At 49.5% G+C, this 26,063-nt stretch overlaps 2 protein-coding genes across 2 annotated transcripts in view; one reads left to right on the forward strand and one right to left on the reverse strand.

Annotated features, from left to right (window-relative positions):
* The window catches only part of NME7 (NME/NM23 family member 7), a 94,861-nt gene extending 84,360 nt beyond the window's left edge, over window positions 1–10,501 (forward strand). Inside the window, exon 12 of the mRNA XM_055712678.1 lies at window positions 10,238–10,501. Coding sequence (XP_055568653.1) covers window positions 10,238–10,270 — 33 coding nt within the window. The 3' untranslated portion in view covers window positions 10,271–10,501. The remainder of the gene's footprint in view (window positions 1–10,237) is intronic.
* Window positions 10,312–25,730, reverse strand: ATP1B1 (ATPase Na+/K+ transporting subunit beta 1). Its single transcript, XM_055712679.1, has 6 exons — window positions 25,368–25,730; window positions 22,585–22,713; window positions 15,334–15,489; window positions 14,333–14,517; window positions 12,413–12,493; window positions 10,312–11,732 (listed from the first exon to the last, which is right to left on the reverse strand). Exons 1-6 carry the CDS (start codon window positions 25,465–25,467, stop codon window positions 11,466–11,468), a joined length of 918 nt encoding a protein of 305 aa, XP_055568654.1. The 5' UTR covers window positions 25,468–25,730; the 3' UTR covers window positions 10,312–11,465.
* Between the last annotated feature and the right edge of the window lie 333 nt (window positions 25,731–26,063).

Consider the following 26,063-nt stretch of genomic DNA (forward strand, 5'->3'; position numbering starts at 1 on the left):
GCTTTCCAGCCAGGCAGTAGCGAGGACCTCCTCAAGTATGGTTTGCTGGCCTTCTCCCTTGCCTCAGAGCTATTTGTGGCACACACAGACATGAAAATAACCTATCGAAGGGGGATGATTTTGCTGTTATCAAAGAAGAGTGGGTTTTGTTTGTCTTCTGAGAGAGCTGTCGTGACGGTTATTTTTTTCCTTATCACTTCTTTGCATTTCAGCTGTTCAGGAGTAAGGCTGGGGACTGGCAGACTTGCAACGTACTGCTGGAGGCTGCTCTTCCCCTTGCTCAGCCTTACGCCAGTGAGACTGGCTTACCGCTTCAAAGGCACTTAAGCAAACAAGTAATACCATCTAGCTGTACGGATCAGCTGTGGAGATCTGATGGACAGAGACTCGCACAAGTTCTGGCGCTGGAAGTTCAGCTGGCTGGATCCAGCCTTGGGCAGATGGGAGGTGATGTTGTGCGATAAGCGGTGACAGGATGGGCGAGTTCAGCAGATGTGTTTTGTCTGAGCGAGTGCGGTGGGTGATGAAAACCAGCATCTTTTTCCTCAGACTCGCTATTAACTAAATGCTCTGACGAGTGTAAAGAGCTGTGCTGCTCCTGGGCTTTTGGTGCAGTGTGTTTTCCACCTGCTAGAAGACAGCTGTCCTTGGCCTGGCATTCCAGATAGTGCCAGGAGAAGCACGCCTTATGCCTCCTTTCCCTTTGCCTTTATTTGGGAAGGCTGGGGGGAGGGTGGTGTGTTAGCAGGCTGTTCAGAGCGGACAGGGGAGTGCTTGCCTTGCGGTGGGGGTACACGACAAATGCTTCCCATAACCAGAGTCCTGTTGCAGAAGTGCTCTGCTGGCTGCCAGCTTGCGTTTTTCTGTTCGCTGCTTCCTTGCCTGCCCGCTGCCGTGGTCTCCACACAGGGGTGTGCTGCAAGGTGCTTGCTACCATCCACCCTGGAAACGGTTTCGTACCAGTAGTGAGCTGATTCCTGGGTTGAGGTTATAGTGCAGCACTTTAGGATGGAAGGCATCAGGAGGATGCAGCTCTGTTAAACTAATCTTTGTGGTGCATCAAGGTTTAGTCCAAGCAGTTTAATAAAGCATGTCAATGAGTAACTCCCAGAAGCGTCAGTGTGCTTAGTGTGGAATTTGTGTATGTCACACTCGGAACAAAGGTCTCCTGCATTGCTTGTTACCGATTAACTTGTCTGGTATTATGCAAGCTGCCTTTGCCAGCTGAGAACTAACTCTCCCCATTCACAGGGCAGCGCAGCTTGTAAAACATTACACAGCAGAAGTGCATAGCATGGCAATGAACCTTTCACTGAGGGCATTTCAGCTGTACAGCATTTCCCTCAGGAGCCTTTAAAATATTAATAAAGAAGCCATTGTTTCAGCCAGTCATACAGCAATTTTGCAGTGAAGTCTTTTATTAGGGGCCCATACTGAGCTGCATAATCCAGGGTAAGATGCTTTTAATCATCTCCAGTGAAAAGAAATAAAAAATTGGAGGGTTTGGGTGAGGTTGATTTTTGGCAGTGGTTTTTTTGCAAGTTTTCATCAAAGCAGTAGCTATTCTTGTCTTTCAATTGGAAATTTCAGTCTCTCCTGGTACAAAATTATTTCTAGAAAGATCTGTCAGAAAATGGTTGTTATGATTCAAGTGCTTCTCCATTTTAATTTCCTGAGATTTTTTATCCAACAGCTGTGGGAACAGGTTGGAAAGAATCTGGAGTGTAGGAAAACTTCATCTTCTTTGGTGGTGCTTTTGCATATCAGAGGATGTTAGCCAGCACTGGAATTCTGCCTCACGTTTCCTGATGCTGTATATATACTTGTACAGAGAATTAAGTAATCTTTTTGCCTAGGCCTATCTGAAGAGAAATTAAAATTAAAAATAGCAATAGTAGAGGGATGGATTTTGAATACATGTTGGTGATTTCGCTTTTAAAAAAAATAATTTATGTGGTATCAGGTCACTTGCAGCCTAATTTTGAACATAGGTTGTATAATTATTATACTTGTGGGACAGACAAGCAAACCAAACTAGAAATGTGTTTAAACAGAGTTGTGAAATAGTTCAGCTCTTGTGCCTCCACTTCTGGGTAAGATCCGAGGTCCAATTGCCCCTTGTTCTGCCAAGTCTGGGGTTTCTAAGTGCCAGAAAGAAGTTAATGAGTGTGAACCAAGCAGCTCCCAAAGCTCTTGAAGTTTCACCTGATCCTGAAGGTAACCTACGCGATAAACAGGGCTTGGCTTTTGGCACGTGTTCATGTTGCGCTGAGCAAGGTAATTTTGTGGATGGGAGGTCAAGGCAGAGGGAAGGCATGACGCTTCTTGATAACTCATCTGAGGCCCAGTTTGTGTCTTTGAGGCTGCTGCTTCCTTTCTTCCCCTCGGCACGTTCTCATTTTGAACCAAAAAGCCCAGGTCCTCTTCCCATTACTCCTCTTCCGCCAGCTGAAGCATAGCAACAGTTTAGCTGTAACTCATCTGCGTGACGGGCAGACTACAGCAAAGGAGAGAAAAAAGCCCAGAGGCATAGCTTGTACAGCAAGAGCAGTACGGGGGCACTGTAGTTAGAGTGTCATGTAAAAGCTCAGAATCTCCTTTCATTTCTTGAGCAAGTGGTCCCGCACCTTTCTTTGGAGTAGGAGAAGCACTGCTGCCCTGTAGCACACACTGCTGTGGGATGCAAACATATTTTTACATGGATTGCTATTATTGACCTCAGCCAGTTGCACTTCCCACCTCTCTCTCAGAGGTCAAATAGGCAAATGATTAGCTATAGCGGTACTTTCTGTGTAGGGTTTACCCCTTCCCTTGTTGGTGCAACTTCCTTGACTGAGTACTGTAAACTAGCAGTAATTAAGAGGAGAACTTAGGTCAGCTATCTGCATACATGTGTTGAAATGTATGTGGAACGTGGGAAGAAAAAAACAAAGCCAAATGTGTTAATATGGGTAAAAGACTGTGAACAAGATTTCCTGTCTCTCATAGATGCTAACACCATGAGGTATCTTGAGTTCGGGGTTTATCAAGCTCTAGAAACCACTTCTTCTTTCGTAAGTAATAACAACTAATTATTTAAAGTGTAGTGTCATACCAGTATTGGTTTTGTGTTGTGATAATTCTGAGGGCTTAGACACTGGCTGTGAGGATCTTGTGCTAGAAGCTGTGCAAACACAGAACAAAATGCGGTGGTCACCTGAAAGGGCGGTGGCAGTAGTGTAGGGCTCTGTGATGCCACCGAGCATCTTCTGGTTTCAGTCAGAGCTGAATTCTCCCTCCTCAGCCCTAAGTGCATTGGTGTATAGGCAGGAATGATCTAACCTCAAGCATATCTGAGATTTACCGAGATAGGTAGGCAAGTCTCTGAGCAAGAGGCACTTCTCCTAAGTGGTCACAGGTGCTTAGTGGCCAGGTTTCCTTCCACGTTGGTGTCAGTGGTAGTTCCTGCTGTTCTGCTGGGGAGAGGCAGTGTGCCGAGACTGCCCAGCCACAACCCAGGAACTGTGTGCTTTCTCTGGCAGCGGCCTCACTCAGTCCAGCTACTGAATAGGAACTTGGACACTCGGGTGTCAAGAGTCTAGTTCTCTCATGACAGTACATGGTTAGCACCCAGCAGGAATGTTGAAATTGCAGAGGGCTGCTGAGACTGGAAACGAGCTACTGGCCTCTTAATGCTGACCCTTTCCACAGGGGAATGGATCTTTCTAGATTCAGCGATGGTGCTCAGAAGGTACTTCGAGCACTACACTGGGGAATTTATGCCACTAATTTGGTGGGATGTTTTCTGTGAGCACAGGGAGCCACAGTCTACACAGGGGCTTGTGACGGTGCATGCAAGGCCAGTACTTGTGAACCGGGTGGTGCTTTTGTTTGGTTGGGTTTTTTTCAGGGTATTTTGTTACTGTTTTACCTGTCATAGCTCATTGTGTCCCCGGGCCAGAAACTACCCTGCAGAACATCTTGGTTGCTCAGGAAGATCTTTAAATACTGGCTGCCTTCTACTGTATTTATTTGCTTGTTGCTTCCATCCTCACTTGAATCCGTGATGTGGGTGGAAACACGTCCTCGTTCTCTCTCTGCAACCACTTCCTCCTCTATTGGCCGTAACCTGGGAGCTCGTGAGGACTATGGCCGTCAGTGCTGTCTGAGAGAACAGCTAGGGCTGGAGAAGCTTAGCTCAGCATTGGCGAGGAGCACCCACAATGCCTGTGGCTCGTGTGAACACATCCAAACCAGGCTTTCCTTATACTTCAGGTGCTAGCAGCAGGGTTCTCTTTTCAGTGTTTTTATGCAGTGTTCAGGACTTGTTTGCAGCTTGCATCAACAATTGTGGTGGTGTGCCTAGCATCTTGTCCGTACCTGAGCTGGTGGGTTCAAGGGCATCATGCAAGAGGCCCACAGGAGTCCCAATTTCGAGGCGGGCAAGTGTTCCTCAAGATGTTTGTTCTTCAAGTGTGAAGTGCAGAGGCAGCGATCCTGGTGACTCAGTGAGTTGCTTAGGATCCTTGGGAAAGCAGTACTCACCGTCATGTTGTAGTTTTTCATGTGTGATGGGAGCCAGGACCTTTCACTTTATTTCATTCCAGTGGCTCTACCAGGCCAATGATCTCTTCTGATGGTGACCAAAGATGTTGCTAAAGGAGGAGTGGGAGAGTCCTGGGCTAATGCTCAGCCCCAGCTACTGAGCAGTTGGTTTATACCATGGAATGGGGAGATGCAGTGAACTTGTACCTTCTTATTAAATCTGCAAGTATCTACCTCAGAAATCAGTGATCTGAGTCAGCACAGTAGTTATGTATGATGTAAAAAACAACACTTCGTTATTTTAAAAAAGTTTTGCATTCACTTATTTTTCTTGTAGTATTAGAGAGTAAATAGCATAAAACTTGCTTGCTTGGTGTTTTGATTGTGATGTAAGGAATTATTGTCTTGCCCTCTTATTTACATCCTGTTTGGAATTGAGATTTATCTAATAATCTGTTTTATGGTACAATTTCTAAATAGCTTCCCTTGCCCATCTCTTTCACTCTGTTTTCAGAGTTGATCATAACCACATGCAATGTTTGAGGTGACTGTTAACAGCACATAGCATTAAAGCAGAATGTACTCTATGTTATCCTGTAGTGTTTCTTTAATAAAACCTTCCATTGCAGAGTTTCATTTTTTTTGGTGCATAGAGCTTTTTGTCCCAGTTTACTTAAGAAATTAACTTGGACAGTTGAAGTGCATGTGTACAAATTCTTCTGCCTTGGGCAGCCTGACCGGCTTTATTTCTTACAGTGCGTGATGCTTGAGAGAGAGGCAGGAGTGACTAACTTTCCCTTTTTTTTTTTTTTTTAACAAACTTCTTTGAGTTTGTGTGGGAAAATAATTCTTTATTTTCAGAACAAATAATATAGTGACTAAGTAGACCCTGTTTGACAACCATTTTTATTTCTGGACTGCTTGTGGCTGGAAGGATAGTATGAATCCATGGGTTTTCAGTGTGTTAATCTAACGATTTAGTCTGTGAGTCAGCAGAGTGAACTGTAGCTGAAATGCATTTTAGGTGTTAGCAAGTGCACGTGCTAACAGAGTTGGCAGGTTCATGCTGATGTACGAACAAGATTCATGGGCAAAGAGAGATTTTTTGGTTCCTACTAGTGACCTCAAACTGAGATAACCTGTAACAAATTGTAAGACCTGAGTGTTTGGGGAGAGTGTACTGATGCTGAAACTTTAGGTCAGCAAAGACTCTCTGGATCATGGGCCTGGATACCTACGCTGAGCCAAGGAGATACGGTTTTGTGGTGGTTTTGGGGAGAGGGTACTGGTGAGTGTCCAGCTGTGCAAAAGGCACCGAGATGACTGACAGGCTCTAAATAAGCACAGGGATGAAAAAGCCTTCCATCTCCTGGCTGCCAGTTTTGGCTGGGCAGAGATGAGGAAGGACTGAAATTGCCGTCACCTTTTTGGTGATGGATGAGAAGTGGACCTGTGATCTCAGCGTATTTCCTACTAGCTTGTCTCCCCGTCAGCCCCCTTGCTTCTGCCATGAATGATACTAACAGGGTCTCTTACCCAGCCCAAGGGAACAAGGGGAATGGACCGTGAACGCTGGGGCACCCAGGGTTTGCTTTTAGGCAAGCTGTCATGCTGCCTGTATGATATACTGGTACCGTCCAGGGGGTCTCTTGTCTGTCCTTCTGTAGGCAAAAGATCTGTCTCGAAAGCTGCTCAGCTGGCACCTCCCATCAGCGCTGCGTTTTGCTTTGTTTTCTGGGCAGGAGGAGAATAGAATTGTAGGTGTCTGTAATTCTTACACTTGAAATCTTCAGGACACTTTGTGTCTGTGCTGGGTCCTGTGTTGTTACCAAGATCCTTTGCTCTCCCTTGGAAGAATGGCTGCCTCATTTGAGTTGCTTCCCTCTTTTTAATTTTGCCAGGCCTCTCCATGCTTTTAGGGCACATGATGTTCAGATGATAATTGTTTGTGCTCAGCCAGGGCATTAGACTGGATTTTGTTATTGCCTGCTGTATTAACTCCTGAAACTTTCCAGTAGCACGTGGAAGCACCCAGAGGGAGCAGCCAGCTTCATTAACGTGAGTTTTGCAGAGAGCACGTGTGACTGAAGCAAAACTTCATGGAACAGAAGCAGCTCTCGGCTCCTCCTCGGTGGAGCAGTTTGTAGAGTCAGAGCCAGAAGGTCACAGTTATTCGCCTGTTATTACTTCCTGAGTGTTACTGTTATTTGTCCCTGAACGAGAGCTAGAGCAGGCATAGCTGTGTGCTACAAAACGGGTGGATGGTTCCAGGGATCTGTAAGGAGAGTATTGATGTTAAATTTAATCCTGTTTCATCCCTGGGAAGGATTGAGCATGCCTGAACGTTAGCGTAATTTGAAAAGCATTTGGGTGGCATCAGTGATATGCCTTTGGTTGGTTCCAGATCAGTCCCTGGTGTGGATTTGTCCTCTGCTACCTTTGGGTGCTGTGCAGCGACCTGAGGTGTGCTGGCTCAGAGAAGCTGACTTGCCCTGGGTTGAATGTGAGGCTTGCTGAGGTGTTGCGTACAGGCACAGCTCCCTTTTCTGCGCTTTGTACTGTACTTGGACCCTGGGAAAGAGTGTAACTGTATTTCCTAAAATACATAGTGCTTTGGAACACCTGACCCCCAGCCGGGTGCCCAGTTGCAAGTACCTCCAAGTCCCGCTGGTCCCCTTGGAAAAGGACCTGGTGCGTTTAGAATGGGTTCTTCGCTACCCCAGATCTCTTGCGAGTGCTGAAATATTCGGCCTTGGTTCTTTTGCAAAGCACTGTCACGTCGTGGGAGCCAGGCTGTGGTGTGAGTGGGGTAACAGGTGGCCCTTACTTGGATTTTCTTGTTCAGCACTGCCGTGCTCCTGAGGGGGGAAGTTCTTGGAGAGGAGGATCCTTTCTAGGTACCACAGGTATGCCAGCTCTCAGCTGGTTTTAATGGGAGCTGGGTGGCAGCTGACCCACATAGAAGTAATTATGTATAAAGAGAACATACCGGCACCTAGTTTTGCATGTTATACAATATGTAGTGTGCTTGTTCTGGTGTCCGAGCCTTGCCGGTACAGCCTGCATGGATCTCAATGATCCAATAAAAACTAACTGAGGAGGAAGAGGTTTTCCACGGGGGTAGGCAAGCCGAGGCTGTTCGACCTCCTGGCCTGGGAAAATCAGTTGCACAAAATCAAGGGCTGGTAAGGACCGGAACAGCACCATGCTTTTTGTTGCTGCTGTCGAGTGAGCAGGAGCTGGGCGAGGGCAGCGCTCACCGGTGTCGGCGTGTTCGCCGGTGTCGGCGTGTGCTGCAGGGCCGGACCATCACCTGGCAGCGCGGGAAGCGGCGGGAGCAGAGGCAGCTCCAGGAAACCTGCCCGGCTCAGGGGAGCGGGGCTGCGGCCCCAGGCTGCGGCTGCGCCCGCGCCCGGAGTTACAGCTGAAAGGGAGCAGCCTGCTCCGCGCTTGGCCTTCTCCTTTGCTCTTGGCACAGCTCCCCGCACACGCCGAGGGTCGTGCCTGGCCTGTGCCGGCCAGCCGCCCTCGGCCAGACTGGGGACAGGAGCCAGAAGTGCCAGCGCTCAGAGCTGGAAAACTGGCTGCTGGCGTGTGTGAGTGCAAGTGTTCGTGCAGACGCAGCCTTAAAGGTTCTGTAAATGTGTCTGCCTGGCTCACTCTCGGCTTTGTATTTTATTTGTATTTTTGTGTGTGTCTCTAACCATGGAAGGCAGGTGTTCTCTATCAGCAAGAAGAGAGATGAAATTCACTTTAATGGCTACAATTATACTTAACTATGTTGAGCCAATCTGGCAGGAAGAACAACATGTTCGAACTGGCGGTTTGTAACGTGCTGCCCTATTAGGCAGTAAGGAAAGCGACGCCTTCCTGAGGAGAACAGATTTTACACAGGCACGACAGCGCTGATTAAAAAAAAATCTTGAAAGTGAGGCAGATTTTAAATTGCGTTGCTAAAATGTCACATCTTGACCCCGTTCCCCCAGGTTTTTGAGCAGCCGCTCAGCACAGCGAGGCTGTGTCAGCAGCATTTTGGGAAAGGTCATTTCAGTGTCAAGTCTGTTGTGTACCAAAAGTCCTGGTGCCGCTGGCTGCCCAGCCAAAAGTCTACACCTGCTTGTCCGGGGGAGGGGGGGTGTTGGGGTTTTGGTGGGGGTTTGGCTTTTTTAACCATCCTGCAGCCTTTTCGTGCTGTCTCTCTGCTAGGTCTGACCGGTTACAGCAGTGTTCTAACGGGGGGACGGACGGGTCTGGCCACGGGCAGGGGCGCGTGTGGCCCTGGGGTGGCAGAGGTGTCGCGGGGCCTGTGAACAGTTGGGTCTTTGCAGTGCGTGGCGGCAGGGTGTGCGGCTGGGGTGGCTGCTGCCCCTGCTGCCGCCGTCGTTAGTGATCCTGGCTGTCACTGGGTGGTACTGGAAGGGGATGGGGAGAGGAGTAAGGTTTGGTTTTGCTTTATTTTGTGTACTGTTACTAACGGTAGGTGCTAAGAGCACCTTTTGACACTTGCTCACTGAAGCCAACACAGGCACCTGAAGTTTTCTACAATGTTTATCCCAGCTCCTGGAATAAACCATTGTTACTAATTCCTGCTAGGACTTTGCACTCATAGTTAATTTATCTTCTTTTAATTTACTAACTGTGAGATTTTTTTTGTTGGGGGTGGTTTTCTTGTTGGTTTTTTGTTGTTTATTTTTTTTTTATAGTTACAGACCATGCACTTGCTATTATAGGGGATCTTTGGAATTTTTGTAAAAAATTGTATTGAATTGTAGGGGATCCTACCAAATCCTAAGCTATTCCCCCCACAATGGTGGCAGTGCACCCACCAACTACTGGGAGTCAAAACGGCTCGGCCTTCCTGCAGTTCTTGTGCAGGTGCCGCTTCCTTCAGGAGTGTTTTCACGCTTTAATCACAGCGTTTGTTCAGTCCTTGCCTCGCTATAAACATACAGCAGCAAATGAAACAGTTGCAGGTCAGATTTCTGCTCGCTCCTGCTCCTTGGGAGTAGCGTGAAGCAGCCAAACGCACACACTAACCACCCCAGCACACCCTAACTATGCTTTTCCCTCTAGCAGATGGCAAAAAGTTTAGCAGTTTGCTGTTCCAGTATCATGCGTTCCAGCTAGGAAAGCTTTATCAAGCAGCTTGCTCTAGGACAGTCATGCTTTGTCACTTCACAGAGAGAAATCCTCCCTGGTGATCTCGTCACGCAGCGCAAAGCGATCCTGACTCCAGGAAGCCAGCTGCCACGTCCTGTCACGCCTGGGCGGCACGGCCTGCGCCCAGCGCCAGCACGGGACACGGTGCTGCCGTCAGACTCCGTGGCTTCTGCTTAGCTCTGTAGTGTGTGCCCTCCCCTCTGGACCTGCAGCACAGTTACTACTAGAAAGTAAAATAAACTGTAGTTACTACTAGCGCGTGTGGCCTGTGCCTCCAGGCACGGTGAGGGTGCAGTAACGGTGAACACGCCGAGGGCTTCTGGGGTGCCAGACCGGTGTGATCACAGGCACGTGCACCACAGCAGCCGCTAACGCCGCCCAGGGAGAGGGGAGAACAGATTGCCAACGCCAGCCCACACGGTCCTAGAGCTGATGTGCAACACCTTTGCTCCCAGGTGGGAGCAGCAGCTTAAGGCAATCCCAGTGGATGTTTCAACTACCTTTGGCTGAGACGTTCCAGGAATGATAAAGATTTATTTTCTGTTTGAAATAGGTGCAGTACTTCTTCAAGATTCTGGACAACTAACGGCCTCTGTCCTCACCCACCATGAAAGACATGCGCACAAATGTGTGTTCATTCATTTATTTGTCCAATGTTTCAACCTGACTGAAATACAAGATCAACAAGAGCACTGTACTCCTGGCTAGTATTACATGTTAGAACATAGAGTTTTGCACTTTAGACAACATTTAACACCATTCTATGGGGTACTGCATTGCTTTTATAAAGTTTAAAATAAAGATTTATTTTCAAACATGTGACTTTGGTTTATTTCATACATTACACTTTCTTGCAGAAAAAATAAAATTGTACAACTGCATAAATATAAAATTCTTCCACCATGAAAATGGTTAAAACATTCAATAAAGACATTAGCACCACAGTGTGCGATGCCTCCAGCAGGAAAAAAAAAAAAAAAAAAAAAAGAGAGAGAAAGAAAAGAAAAATATACAAAGCAAAGAGTTATGCCTATCACTGAGGAGAGTGATAGTCTGACCCGGCCTCTCACACAACATACTGGAGGATGAGGGAAAAGGTGGAGAGAGAGGCAGCATTCGCTACAAAGCACAGTACGCAATCATCTATTCTCTTTAACTTCACTTAAGTTAGTTTCCCCTGCCACCCCTCCAAATAAAATACCCTAACACCACAGAAAAGTCAGAAGCCTTATGGAGTGCTGTTAAATAGTCTCACAGGTGGGCCTTTCTTTGAAAAGGAACAAAATAATGAGAAATATCATGCCAGTTCTAGTCCCATTGAGTATTTACACCTTGGACAGCAAAAGTCTTTGCTCACAAGAAGTAGAAAACAGATACAATACATGGCTTGAAAAATGACCAGAGTATGCACCTATAGTACTGTACACTAAATAAAATACACAAGGCAGCAATACTTAGGGGCCAGAAACACTGCTTACTACAAGTCAGTTATGGAATCATAATTTACAGTAAAAATGGGCGTGTCCCAAGGCTCAATTTTGTCGTCTTTTGTCATTTACAGTAGAATAAATATTTGTCGCTATTGCTACACTTTGTTTACATTCTAACCTAGTAAATGCAGAAAGCTAGTGTAAAGCATATAGATTACGTGTAGGTCCCATACGTATGACAGTTTGTTCAAGACTAGTAGGTTTTCTTTTTTGTTCTTTTTTTTTTTTTTTTAAACCTTTTTAAATGGCTAGGAGGAGGGGGTGGGGGTGGGAAGAGAGTTGTGCTTACAATCAGCTGCTTTTTATGTCAAATTTAATATCAAAGCGTCCCTGGAAGCGGTCTTTGTCGCTGTACTGGATGTTTTGCCCGTAGGCCCTGCATTCCACGCGCACCTCCACGTCGTAGGTCAGGTTGGTGAACTGCACTGCTACCAGTGGCTGCAGGTACCGCGGCTGCAGGAGCTTGCCATAGTAGGGGTAGTACTGCAGGGCAAAGCCAGGGTGGCCGCTCATCCCATAGTACTCCACTGTGCCTATTTTGTCTGCATCTTCCTCTCTCTAGAGGTGGGAAAAGGAAAAACAGTGACAGTCGCTCACACTCCACCTGCTGCAGCCCTTTTCCCTGGCAGCGTCTGTTCTTGTTCACCAAGGCCATGACCTCACTTGGGTCATCACTCACCGCGGCAGCACGAGGATGTCCCAAAGGCAGAGGGGACACTTAAGTGCTGTCTAACCAGTAGCAACACAGTAAGCACCTCTTGGTATGCATCTGCCAGGAACAGGGCTTTTCTTTACTTTTTTTTTTAAAAAAATAAATTTAATTTAAAACCTCATACTCATTCAGAAACCACTGCAGCTTCCTGTCCCACCACTGTACTATCTTTGGCTAAAAAAAGAAAAAATTCACTGTTTCTCCGCTGCTTTACAATACCAAATAAAGTACCTCTTCCCTGGAGCCCCTCTCCCTGCCACCCCTGCTAAGGGCTCAGTACAGCACCTGGAAGCAATTTTTGAGGACACCGTTCACTGTCTGGCCCTGCATTCGCCCCTCCCTGTGAGGGCAGCGCTAACTGCCATCCGCCACCAGTGGGGTTTTGAAAAACTGTTCCGAAGGGGGAGATACCCCAAGAGAGAGCCACCCCCGCCGTCTGCGGAAAGGCAGAGAGGGGTAAGTACACCTGCATAAAAACTAAGGCTTCCCCTGCCCCTTCCCAGCTCTCTGTTGTATTTCACCTTACCTTGGCGGTGCAGTGGACGGGGATGAGATACGGGTTGTACTTTGCCATAACCTCTGGAGGGAGGCTCTCATTCACCGGAGCCTAGAAGAAACCCAAAGCGAGGAGACGTTACACACCGGACACTTCTTTATGGACTGGAGCTCGTTTGCAGCAGCAAAGGTCGGTGGTACCAAAGCCGTGCCATTAACTGGAATCCCCTCGAGCTCAGTTTCAGAGGCAACAGCTCTTGGCGGTGGTTCTTGGGACAGACGAGCCGTGTCACACAACCAGAAGCAGGAGAACTTAACCCAAGCAGACCTGTGGTCTGCTCTCACGCTGTGGTTGCCGTGGATACCAAGGCAAGCCAACCAGGGTATTTTTAATTTCGCGCTGTCACTAGGGCAAGTGTTTCACAGCAGCGTGCTAGCCAGTGGGGCTTGTCTGCGCAAAGCCCGGGCAGCGGCAGGGAGACACGCTGCCGGCGGAGCTGCCACCTGCCCGCCAGATGTGCAGATCGGGCTGGAAAGGCACAAGAAAGAACAAAAAGTGGCAGCCACAGCCTGACGCCGCTGAACTTTGTCACCAGCTACAAGGAAGGACAAAGGCTCCAAGTACATGGGGGGGAAGGTGGGAGTGCCAACTTTGACGTTGGTCTTCCGTCTCGTAACAGCTGCAGTAGTTTTCCTTCACAACCTTGCAAGTCTCAGATCTACTTTACACACACCCCTCACCCGGCACAGGAGCTACATGGTCTCTGCTGGAGCGTGAATAAGGAAAACAATTACTGCCTTGGATGCACGCGTCCTTTCTAAATGAAACATGTAAAGTCATTCCTTGACTAGACCCTGCTGCCTGACGCCGTCTGGGGCAGTTCAGAACTCTGCGGCAGAGAAGGGAGGAGGAACACACCAAGTCCTTCTCTTCCACAGCCACCACGTACCAAGCACAGCGCACTCCTGCTAAAACACACCCCCTGTTTCCACCCGGGATCAGAAAAGCCAACATCGAACTAATTTCCATTAGCACAGGGCAGGTTCCCTTCAAAGAAAAGCGTTCCTCACAACTCGTTAGGTAGACAGCACCAATCCCCACCCTCGGCCGCGCTGAGGGATGGCGCAGAAGGCGGCTCAGCACAGCATTCGCGCCGCTTGCCACCCAGAAGGTGGAGTGGCGGTTTTGCACGCCACCTCAGCATGTGCTCTGCCACTGAATTCTTAGGGAATTCTCCTAGCGTTCACATGTGTTGGGGAAAAACCCTAGAAGTAAAAGCCGCTCCTGTCCAGATCAACATCCTTCAGCATTACTGCAAACATGCCTTCAGGTGCAGCAGCACAGAGTTAACGGGTGACAGAGCCATCCCACAGCATCTGAGAAACTGCATTAAATAACCTAAAGATCTCCTCACCTTTCCTGCAGCAAGAGGTGTGCCTGACTCTCAGATGTACTTTATGCTTTATAGCCTGTGTTTCAGTCTAACAGTCAGTATTAGCATTATTTCATTTAATTAAGTGGTTTTAGCAAGGCAGGCAACTCTACGCTGCCTGAGGGAAGAATGGAGTAGATCGGGGCATGACACAACGTACTGATCTTACTGCAGATAAGAGTCGGTCTGGGAGGGTCCCATGGAAGGACACAGGAACTTAAAATGAGTTTTATCATTTGAAGAAAATGCCCATTTCGAGCAGTTCAGTTAGCAGGCTCAGAAGTTACCAGATAAATAACTAGGAGTTTGCACTGTGGGTTCATTACTACTTGTTACCAGCTTTCACTGCTTTTTTGTTTTTAACGCCAGTTACTCAGATTGTTGTCTCACAATTTGTCCTCTGCAGCAGCGGTTTAACGCTGCTCTCTCTCCAGAGACAGAAAAGCAGGCACAGCAAATCTGCAGCCAACCCCCCCTCCTTATCAGGGGCTTCTGCTAGAAAGGGAAGAGATACTTGCCTTAGGTTTGAAGCCGATAATTCTGTTGAGCTTGACGAGGATGCACGGTTTGCCATCCTTGTACCCAAAGGTGGGATCATTTATTCCAGAACAGTTTTCCAGCCATTCACGTTTGAATTTGCAGACCTTCTTCTGGCCCTGGACATCACTGTATGGTCCTCTCTCTTTGTAATCGGCGGGCATCTCTGTTACAGCGGGGGAATGAAAAGACAACCATCTGCAACGCGATCTTTCGCATGTCGGGAACAGCAACACTTACGCTTCGCTGTGTAGTTTGACCTTCCCCCTCGTCCCAGCAGGTCAGTGACACCACCAACCCGCACCCAGCCACCCCCCACACGTGAGCCAGTCCCAGACCAGCAAGTTTGTGGGTTTTTTGTTTTCTGTTTGTTGTTGGTGGTTTTTTGTTTTTTGTTTTAATTTAACTGAGGATTCTTCCAGACAACAAGAGAACACACACGTTTGTACTCCATTGGCTCAGCTTTTTGTCTGATTGGCAAAAAAGATGCCAATCCACTTTGGCAGCTTTTACAAGCTGGTTCCCCTCGGATTTTATATGCATGTATTAGGCGGGAACAGTCTCACTCACGTTATAACATATAATGTGTTAGAGGTCAGTCCCTCCCAGATCTTTCACTGCACTGCACCAAGAGGACCGACACTGGATTTAGCCAAGTTGTCAGTAAAACTCTCGTGGCTTTCAGAGAGGATAAGGTCAGTGCCACATGCTTTTGAGTGTCAGCTGCACCTTGCTCCAAGTGAAATCCGGGTGTTCCCAACCATACAGAACCCCTGCAAGAAGCTTCTAGAGACATCTCTGGCCAAGTCTGGTGTGTCCAAACTTAATGAGCTGAAACCACAGCGGGCCAGTTAACCAACGTGTCCTTGGTTACAATGAAAGGAACAGTCAGAGACCACCGCTGCTCACCCTCAGCTGCTGCTGGACCCAACGCAGAGGCATGTGGCAGAGCCCCCAGCTGCAGGAAACAAGCGAGACTTACCCCCACAGTCCTCAAATATCATGCTTTCAGTTTGCTGTTCAGCGCTGTAGTCCTTTAAGAACTTCTCCAGGTTCTTCACATACAGCTCAAAACTTTTAGGATCGGAGGCAGTAAAGGCAATTTCTGTCTTTTGTACCTGAGGGACTTGAGTCAGTCCTAAGAAAAGCAAAATCAGGAAGAAACATGAAGCACACCTCAGAGCTCCACAGCCTCTGGGCAATGCAATGCACACCAAGAACATACCTCACCCTAATGATCTCTGTTTCTCAGACTTCAGGACTTGCACAAAAACAGCTTAAGCTCACTAGAGGGGAGGCTCTGACAGGCTCTTATCTCCTCTTTCCAACAACAGCCTGGAATATTCATCATGCTGCTTGTATCACTGAGCAGATAATCACAAAACCCAGAAGGGAGGCTACAAGTCAAGGTTTTCCTGAAGAAAAAACAGTCAACCACAGGTCCCCTGCCAGCTTCTGCCTCCTCCCTGAGGACAAAGCTGTCTGCCTGCGAGACCAACTGCACAAAATAAAGTCCCACAGAAGCCTACTCCTGGGTAGTTATCCCTAACAGGTTGACTTGAAAGTCTGCAAAACACAGACTTAAACACGTGTGTAGCCAGCCAGACACAAAGCGTTTAGGGTACATCAGCTGCCCGCTCACAAACAATGAGAGAGGTTCCCTCCATCAGGTGGGGTCACTCTCTGCTGGTTCTAATCCACATTGCCTTTGTCTGGTCTCCCTTGCAGGACGCAGGGCTGGAGACATTTCCTCAGTAAACCCACCAGCCCGATCGCTTTCTCTGGTCTTCGCTCCCTGACCAGGTGTTTCTGACTGCAGAAACAGCCTTCTGAGCGCTCCCATCAGAAGCTCAGCGCTGAGCGAGCAAGTAGGAAATTTCACCACACAGGAGGGATGTTTAAAAGACTCTCCTACATTCTGACTTCAGGAGGATGAATAGAAAAAGAATATATGGAAAAGAGAAGGGACTAGATACTAGTGATACCTATGGACGATGGAAAGTACCAACCCCTTGGTTCTTCATTCTGGGACTTGGAAATACCTGCTCCTGCGCGATGTTAGCTTGGTTTTAATTGAATGCATTGATGCGTGGCTAACACCCTGAACTTAAGAAATGAGAGCTGCGGTTCATGCTGCTTTTGTGGCGGCCACTGTAATTACTGAGGTCTTGACTTGTGTTCAGTTTGTCACCTCCACTTTAGCAAGAACAAGTAAAAGGAGCAGGGGAGCGGCATTCGCTCTGACAGCTTTCAGAACAAGCCTGTTGCCAACAAGTTCCGCTGGTGCAAGACTCCGGCAGCTTAGCTGGCTGGCCCCAGCCCACGAGAGCTTGTGACTCCAGCGATTTTTCCAAAGCCACTTGACTGCTTCTGCTTAGTCCCTCCTCAAGCCAGCTCACCACTCCCCCCGCCACCACTACCCACCGAGTTGGAATTTGTAACCTAGGACAAAGATTAGCTTTGTTCCCCTAAACGCAGCTCCTAGTCACCTAAGATTGCGAGACACCCAGCAAGGAGCTCATGGGTCTCAAGTTTTATTCCGGGAAGCAGCTTTAACCGCTCAAAACTCCCTCTGGTACAAACTGACCAGACTGAGCATCACACGTTTAGAAGCAAGTTGCTATGCCCCTTGGCAGAATTATGTCCTACCCTCCAAACTCAGTGGATTTCAACCCCTTTTCAAGCAATTACTTGCTTCCTTGCTCCACAAGCGGTTATAAATATTTATATAAAATAAGTAAGCTGGGTTCAATTTTAGTAAGGGATGAGAATCCCATCCTGCCAAGCCCTCCTCATGTTACCACTCAGCTGGGAAGCCAACAGGCTCAGTCCCTTGCACTGGCTATCTGGAATTGCTGCAACAGCAAGCCAGGCCTTGGTTCCTCTCCTTGGGTCTGCCCTTTCCAGAGTTCAGGTTACAGGTGTGTCATTCAAGTGTATAAATATCAAAATGAAGAAAGCTTGGCCAGGCTTGTTAAGCTTCAGGCAGGCAGTTAAGCTATTGGTTTCACTCAGGACCTCTAAAATGAAGGAACTCTCCTCCTCTGTTGTCTTTTCCATGGTAATGCATAAAAGCACCCATGGCAAAGTTGAGGGGAGGGTCAGGAATACCCACCCTGTGGTGCGTTAAGCCACCCAGCAGAACAGCCCTGCTCGCTGGTCAGGGGAGCAGCCACTGCTACACACAGCCCAAAACCCACCCTCCGCCCAGGAGACAAGTGACTTGTTTGGCAGAAGAGGCACCCACCCCACAGCATCCCTGCCTTGCAGATCTTCGCAGAACAGCACCGACGCCCAAGCAGCACCTCCGTGCAGCCGTACCAGCTGAACGTATGGGAGAGCCACCCCTTCTGCCAGGCAGACTCGGCCTGTGGCCATAACTGGGCTGCATGGACCGAACACGTGGCCCTCACCACGGGCATCTACAGGTGCTTGGGTGAACCAGACTGGGCCAGGCTTTGATACATCGCGTGCTTTCTTTAGCAAGCAAGGAAGCCTTTGTGAAGATGAAAGTCTTGTTATGAAAAATAGCTTTATCCCGATTAAAAATATATTACCGCTTCCACTGCAGCCTCCACTCTCACATGCCTGCACCAGAAGCAAAGCTCTAAGCACATCTATCATTCCCTTCTTTGTTCTCCATCTGTACATCCCATAGCCAAAATAAAAGCTTCAGTGCCGCTGTCAGAGCAGCACTATCACAGAGTCCTTCTTAGGCAGTCTTGCTTAAAAAAAACCACACGCATGTTGATTTGGTATGATGAGAAGTAACCTCTGCAGAAAACTTCTGCAACCTTTCCAAAACCTCCTCTCATCCCTACTGGGGAACTGAAGCAAGTAGGGGCAAAAACCCCCAACCAAACAAGAAAAAACCACACACCTGAGCCATTCCTGTGCTACTACCATGGGCTGCTAGACACCTGAAGAAGTGGCTCCAGTACGAGACAGGCATGAATAAGCCTCTTAAGGGCTCCATGCACACGAGGAGGCCATTCGCAGCCAAGTCTCATGGGGGAAGGGCCAGATGACCCAATGCCTCAAGTGCTTTCATAGCCAGGAGTCTAAACAGCCCTCTCCCCATCTTCAGACTATAACCTGCGTCTGCCTCAGTTCTGCATCTCATGCCGTTACCACAGACGCACCGTGGTGTCATGTGTGGCGATGCTGTTCTTCACACACAGAACAATCAAGTGACTTATTGCTAAAATACTGACAAACTACTTTAGAAAATTTCTGCAATTGGCTTTTAAGAGTGCTTTGCTAGGAAATAAGATTCTTACATTCACTTGACTGAGACTGTCCACATAAATGATGAGTGATGCCTTTACTTGGTAACAGACACCACCTTCTGTTGCCTTTCTAACTCTGTGGATGTACAAAGACACCAAAACAGCACGTGAAGTCATCTAATTTTTTTCAGCTGCAGTTCCACTTCCAAAACACTGCTGCATATTAAAATCACATTTATTTGAGTTCATTTAAAACCAGATTTTCCATATTGATTTTATCATTCTAAGCTGCAAGTGCAGGACTTCAGGAAAAACAGTGTCTTGAGGGTGACAAGGAAGAAACTAGAAGTGGGAAGTCAGGCTTGTTATTAGGAATGGTTGTGTAAGTCCACCGTAACCACCCCTGCTCATCATGCAATGCTAGTTTCCAAGTTCCATGTAATCTTTGTTCAGAACAAATCTGAATGCTCCTGGGATGACACAGATGGCAAACAGTGATCACTACACCATTTCTACGTACCACCCCCCCCCCAGCTCGCTGAACAAAATTTGTAAATTTGAAAACCTCCGTACCAAGCAATGTCCTTCCAAGCTTTCGGTCACCCTCCAGCCCCACCCCCAAAGTGCAAAAAGCAGGTGCAAGTTTTCTACAAATGCAGCAGAGTCTGCCTGAAAAATGACATCCTTGAAGCTTGAGATTCAGAGGGCTTTCTGAACATGGGCGCTGAGACTAGAGACAGAAGTGGAAAAGTGCAGCTTCACAGGAGGCAGCGCACACTCCCTGGGGCCTCCCTGCCACCACCCCAGCTAAATAAGCCAAGCGGGGGGGACACACCAGAGCTGCCTTTTCCATGACGCGCTGCCCAGGCACACTTGAAGCAGGGACACCCGAAATCTCCTGGCTTGAGCAGGGCTTCTTCCTTGCAGCTGCCACCTCAAGAGCCCCAGGCAGCAGCGAGCTCTCGCCCCGCGCCCCCCCAGCCCAGGGATGGGATGCGGTGCCATAGGATGCGCGCCACAAGATGGCAGGATACACAGCCCGGTTCATACTGGGGTGGGGAAGGGGAGGAGAACAGTATTCCTCTCCACACACCCAGTACACGGTGTCTAAGAGGAAACATCCTCACCCTTCCCTATTAGCAGGGCGAGTCCTCTGTGCTTAAAGCAGAGCCTGAGCCGACAGCACACGTGGAACTGGGAGCTGGGGCTGTCGCAATGGTAAGGCTGGACAAGGTGAACTGCACTGTCCCTTCCCCCACCCCCAAGACAAAAGAGGAGGGAAATAAAATACTATCATGGAAAGGTACAAAAACTCAGCTTGCCCTGAAGCCCAGCAGAACACTCCTGTTGTGTTCAATACTGAAAGCAATTACCATATTAATGACACTTGGTTGCAAAAATAGCGCTTTATGGCTTTCAGTGTCATACCCCTGTCAATAACTCAATAAAACATCCTGTAGGTTCTGTTGCTGTTACAAAATCTGTTGTATTTCAGAGCAAGAATGATACTATAGCAGCCCCTACAGCATTTTCTCCTGAAAATCCTGAAGTATAGTTTCCCCTTTCCCAGCCATTTCAGGCTGACACAAAAGTGACTGCCCAGGAAGGACAGAGCACTGTAGTAAGAATAAAAGTGTTTTCTAGTTTCCCAAAAAACCCAGGGCTCTTATCAAGCTGCCAATATACTTACTCTGCTTGCAAATCTTCCCACAAGAACCAGGAATTAGAATTGCACAACACCCCACTTTATGCAGTTCATAGTCTGCTGGGGTCCCAGATGACAAAAAAAAAAATCAAGTCTGATGCTCACCAAGTGCAGGAGTGAACGTGCCCACTCGTGTCTGTCAGCAGCAGAGCAGAAGTGTTGCAGCGCAGGGGAGAGCCCTACACCGCCGGGGAGCGCGGGGATTGCTGACCCCCCAAACACAGCAGTGCAGCCAGTCCCCGCAGCGCCGTCTCTGAAAGCCTGCATTCAAAGGCTATTTTTGACTTGTGGTCTAACGGCCACTGTGCTACAGGATAAGGAGCGGACACGGTATTAAGAGCCAACCCCCACCATGCCTTACCCCCGGCTCATCCACATCTGTACAAAGATCTGTCACATGATGCCCTGCAGAGGACCTTGTGCTATTAACCGGTGATTATTTCTTTAAACTTATATATACATGCTATTACACCTGGGTTCAAACCCCTTGTTTATTGGCTGCCTGCTGTCACATTTAGGGAACTAGATTTTGTTCCCTCCCCTTGATTTCAGTGCATGTCCTGAAAGCCCATTACAAAGATCTCCGACGACCTTTTCGTTCTTCCTCCATTTTGACATTTTGATTTCTGTAGTACACGCTACAAGAGAGTCTCAAAATCCAGTTCCCTTTTTTGGTTAAAAAAGATTAAGCCCCAGAAAAACTGGTGCAGTTTGCAATTAAAAGATGAATAAAAATCCTTTGCAGGCTGAAATCTCACACAGAAATTTTACCACAGAGTTGCTTTCAAACTGAAATTGCAAACTGCTATTACACAGAAAGCGAACAGTTTACCTAGAATGAGTAATTATGTGACATCAGGCTAAACAGCAGGTCTATCTGGATGTGACCCAAGATCCATGGGCTTCTTCACTAATTATTTCACGTCTGGGGAGACCACTGGGCTTCAGCCGGGGAAAAACACACTATTAAAATAACTACTCCACCATTAGCCATGTTGGCTTTTCAGATGCAGCTAGCGGCTCTGGGCAGTATCAGTGACAGTTTAGTCTTTCCTGCAAATGTCAGAGCCCATTGCAGAGATGGAAACAGCCACTTTCAGTGCTTAAGACAGCATTTACCCCAGCCGTGCTGGTATGTTGAGACGTGCCACGCACCAACACAGCACTTGCTGTCTCCGTTCTGTCTTTAAAAAAGTGCTGGTGGAATAGCAATTATCTGGAAAACGACCCTTTGCCAAGATAACACCATTTGGTGATGGTAAGGTTCCCTGTGTTGTTAGGGCAGGGAATAATCCCAGCATAGCACTGCAGACAGTGCGGCTGTAAGACACCATGCGACACCAGAGCCAACTTCTGTAGCTACAAGCCATCAGCCTCACAATTGTCACTTAAATACCACTGTTATTAAAAGCTTCTGAACTGTTTTACAGAGCAACCGGAGACAGATCATTACCATCCCCAGTGCCAAGCAGCCTCAAGGTCATTTGTAATGTGGGAAAGCAGCAGTTGCGCAGCTCCCCCCCTCTGAGCTGCCGCTGGCTGCGGCGGGAATCAGACAGTGCAGCAGAGCCTGAGCAGGCAGAGCGGGGAACCTGCGGCAGGGGCCAGTTATGCCATTTGCCCCTAACCCAAGGCAGGCCGGCCACAGACACTGCTCAAGCGATGATTTTAATTTTGAACAGAGGCTTATTTTGTCTAGTGAAGATAGCTCATGCATGCATCAGCAACTACAAGACCCACCGTTAACCTCCCACAACAGACCAAAGTGAAATGCCCATTAGTAAATCTAAATTAGTGGATCTACTCCAGATCACTCACGTTTAGTTCAGTGTTTGCTAACACAACCCAGCTAAGCATATTCAGAATTGGTACCGTCCCCCTTCTCCTTGTGCACCCGAGTTTCACAGATAAAGCTAACGCTGTACCTTTGTCCCTTCACTTACCCTTGAACACAGTGGCTATGAAGAAAAATAAACTGAACCCAGCTTCTTCATACAGCTCATCCCCAAGTGAAGCCTCTTAACCTCACTCCATCACTCTGGTTTAGGGGAAGAGGAGCAATCCAGGTTTGAGCTCATATCAGATGGGAGACATCTTTTATGTGATGCAACCTTTAATTCTAGCAGGATTGCCTTCAAGCCCCAGTACTGTTAACACAGAAGGCTGAGAACATACCCACCCCCTACAAATATGTGTTGCAGCAACGACACGCTTATTTCATCCTCCTGGAGGTGAGTAACCAAGCCGCCTCCCCAGAACAGCTTGCACCAAGTCAAACATGGGCCTCCTATTTAGTTACCTGGAGGTGCCACTCGATCCTGGTATTTGGGCTCAAATTCACTGACAGTGAGCAACATCACTTGGATGGTCCCAATGAATATACCTGCCAGGCAACCGTAGAAGATGACATAGAAGAGGAGGATCTTAACTGCAAGAGAAAACAAACAGAAAGAGGAATCGAATCAAGCCCTCAAGGCAGTCACATTTCAGGACAAAACTTGCAACTTTTACCACTCACAAGGAAGAGCCCAGCGCACTGAATTCAGACGCCAAGCCCTGCTGCAGAGGCACGTACTAACAGTGAGATTACGCCCCGATGCGGACAGAAAACGTAAGTCATTCCAGTTGTTAAGACGGGCTGGGAGCATGAGCCCCTGAAAACCTAGAAATCCGTGAGTTGGAATCTGCAATTAAACTGCATTCTTCCATGTTTTGAAGGATCCCTTGGCTGACCCAGCACTACCATCACACAGCATCACAGGTGACAAACTTTCAGCAAAGCAAGTGCCCAACCGCCAGAAGCCTTACTATGGGCATGCTCTGAAGGACACCCATTCCCAAAGCTCTAGGCCTCAGAGCTATATCCAGGAGAGTCCACAGTAAACGTTTCATTCAGGTTTACAAGCCATTGTAGAGCTTCATGTCCCCTAGTAATTCAGGCTATCCACCTCCATTACAGACAACGGGAGCAGAATTCGGTCCCAAATCAACTCCAGCACTCAAATGTAGGAAAGTCCTCAGACGTGTCACAGTACCACACATTTACCAGCCTTGTGTCTGCAAAGGCACTCCAGCGCTGCTCGTACCAATTAAAAGGTGAAGTACATCATAATGAGAGATTGATTTTAGCATTGGTCTAAAGGGAGATGCCTAGAATAATTGGGGGGGGGGGGGGGGGGGAAGCAGAGAGTAGAGAAGAACCTGGAGACACGGCATGGCTCAGACTGGGTATCAGTTACCAGTTTACAAGGATTATCTCAAATGATTAACTGCACAGTAACATGCCGTACTAGGCATCACCAGGCCGCCTACAGGAAGGATAAGCCAGACCGTGCCAAGCAACTATATGCTAATCAGGCTACAGGAACAAGCAGGCCAGCGCAGCGGCCAAGGAGTACTTGAAGGAGAGTCTGCTTCATCTCGGACTGTCTTCATCTAATCACACACAAAAAAAAAGAGGTGGTTTATTTAAAAGACTTGAAGCAAGGAGCTATAAGGGAAGGGGAGGAAGCAGTAGGTGGAAGCATTCCTCCTCACTCCCCAGCCCCTCCCAAAAAAGCTCCATCATTGGAGAAGCCTCCCGATGAAAGCAGGTGGTTCTGGTTGTTTTCCTTCCAAGTCTATGAAAGACAGGCAAGCAGGAGGGCCAGCCAGCGACTCTGAGGCTGAGGGACTCTGTCAGAAAGGCACTCCACCTTCTCATCTTCTTCATGTGCACCAGAGGCAGCCAGGGCAGGAAGGCAGAGCTGGGTGCAGTAGCGTGGCGCTCCAGGAGTTAAAAGCACTCTTTGGTATCCAGGCAGCGTAAAGCAAATGGCTGTGACGTCAGGGACGTGTGGAAATTTTTTCCAGAGCACGGTCATAGGAGGTGCTGTTGTAGCAAACCAAACATTAATGCTGTCGTCTGCAGCGTAACGCCTTTGAGTTTTGTAACATCAAAAGGCAAACGCTGGGAGGTAGCTTATTTAATCAGGTTCCCAGCCAGGATGCTTTTAACACCAAAGACACCTTAAAGGTCAAAACCACTCCGAGGTCTCAGCAAATACACAGTGGGTCTAGCAACTGAGCACCACAGGGTTGAACGAGAAAGCTTCCTGCAACAGGTAGGCTTCTAACAGAGGAATCGGACCATCAGCCTGCAGATCAGCTCCGCAAATGGAAATCAGTCCTAGGTGGATAGGTACAGGCAGTCTGGGAGAAGGACCTGGTTCAGCCTCCGCATTTGAAGCACTGCGCAGTTGCCTGGTGCCTCAGGAGCAGAAAATACCTATCCATGCGCACCCACAACCCGATTCTGCTCACGTAAGGATAGAGCAGAAGCCTGCTCTAGTCCACCCGCCAGAGCTAAAGCTGGGAGCTCCGGATGTGGCACCTCCAGCTGATCCATTACAACAGGAGCCGAATTCAACGGCGCAAGGGTGGCACACCAGCTGTGGTTGGCAGCAACTGGAAGGCTATCTATTTGCGTAAAGAAAACGTTAAAAGCCTCTTAGTCTAAATGCTATTTGTACAGCACCTAATAAATACATGATGAGCATTTAATCACAAATGCACACATGGCCATTTCCTTCTCACGGGGGCATTAAAAGCCAATTGTTTGCCCTCGACGAGGTCAAACGAGCTCGGTTCCCTTTATCCAGAGAAAAAGGAGGAAAAAAGAACAGCCACGCAGAGGTCTAAGGCAGACGACGGCTGGGAGTGCCGGCTCCCCCGACGGCGATGCTCCCAGGCCGGGCCAGCCGCGGGGGAAGGAGACCCAAGGACGAGGCGCCCTCGCCAAGGTCGGTCCGCCGCGGGCTCCATCGCGGGGCCGGGGGCCGCGCCCGCCTCACCCCCGGCCCCACCTGCAGTCACACCTCGGCGGGCAGCGCCCCGGCCCCCGCAGGGCGCCCACGACACGACGGGACCTCCCGCGCTCACCCCGCGGGGACGGGACGGGCCGCGCCGGCCCCAGCCCCGGCGCCCTCCCCGGGGGCCGCAGCCCCGCCGCAGCCGGCAGAGGCGGGGCGGGCCGTGCTGCAGTGCCCGCCGCATCGCCACCGCCCCCCGACCCGGCCCCGGCGCCCTCGGCCCGGCACTCACACCAGCTGCCCCCGGTGCGGCCCAGCAGCTCCTTCTTCTCCGAGTTCCAGATGAATTTCTTCCAGTTGCCGTCGCCGTCCTTGGCCTTGCCGCGGGCCATGGCGAACGGGCGGGCGCTGGAGCGGCGGGGGGAAGGCTAGCCCTCGGCGGGCTGCGCGGGCAGGCCCCGGCCGGGCTCCGCGCCCCGCGGCACCGGGAAGCTCTGGGTGCGCCCGCCCGCGCTGCGGGGCGGCCGGCGGCACCGGCCCGGCGGGGGAAGGGGAGGGGAAGCGACTGGGGGCGCGGGCGGGCGGGAGCGGCGGCGGGCGGCGAGGAGCGGAGCCGAGCCCACGGGGCACAGAGCAGCCGCGCTCCCCGCCTGCCGCGCCCCTTCATATACACCGCCGGCTCCGCCCGTCCGCCGGCTCCGCCAATGGGAGGTGACAGAGCGCCGCGGGGCGGGGCCTTCCGCAGGGACGGGGCGGGGCCCGGCGGCGGGCGGAGCGCGGTGGGGGTGCGCCGGCGGCGGGAGCGGCGGGAGCGGCGGAGCGGGCGCGGCGGAGCGGACGTGGCGGGGGGGGGCTGCGGCACCGGCTGCCGCGCGGGGGCTCCGGGCCGCCCCGCCGCGCACCTGGGCTCTGCCGCGCCGCGCGCACACGCGCACCGGGCGCGAGGCGGGAGGCAGCAGGCGCGCGCCCGTCGGTCGCTGCAGGCACG

Source organism: Falco cherrug, chromosome 5, assembly GCF_023634085.1.
Source record: "Falco cherrug isolate bFalChe1 chromosome 5, bFalChe1.pri, whole genome shotgun sequence".
Classification (NCBI taxonomy): Eukaryota; Metazoa; Chordata; class Aves; order Falconiformes; family Falconidae; genus Falco; species Falco cherrug.

Excerpts from the sequence above, each read along its gene's own strand:
- ATP1B1 (XM_055712679.1), bottom strand. The coding sequence starts at position 25,467 with ATGGCCCGCGGCAAGGCCAAGGACGGCGACGGCAACTGGAAGAAATTC. Across the intron at positions 15,490-22,584 it reads GGATCGAGTGGCACCTCCAG|GACTGACTCAAGTCCCTCAG; the intron begins GTAACTAAATAG and ends TGCTTTTCTTAG. Across the intron at positions 12,494-14,332 it reads TTATCGGCTTCAAACCTAAG|GCTCCGGTGAATGAGAGCCT; the intron begins GCAAGTATCTCT and ends GGTTTCTTCTAG.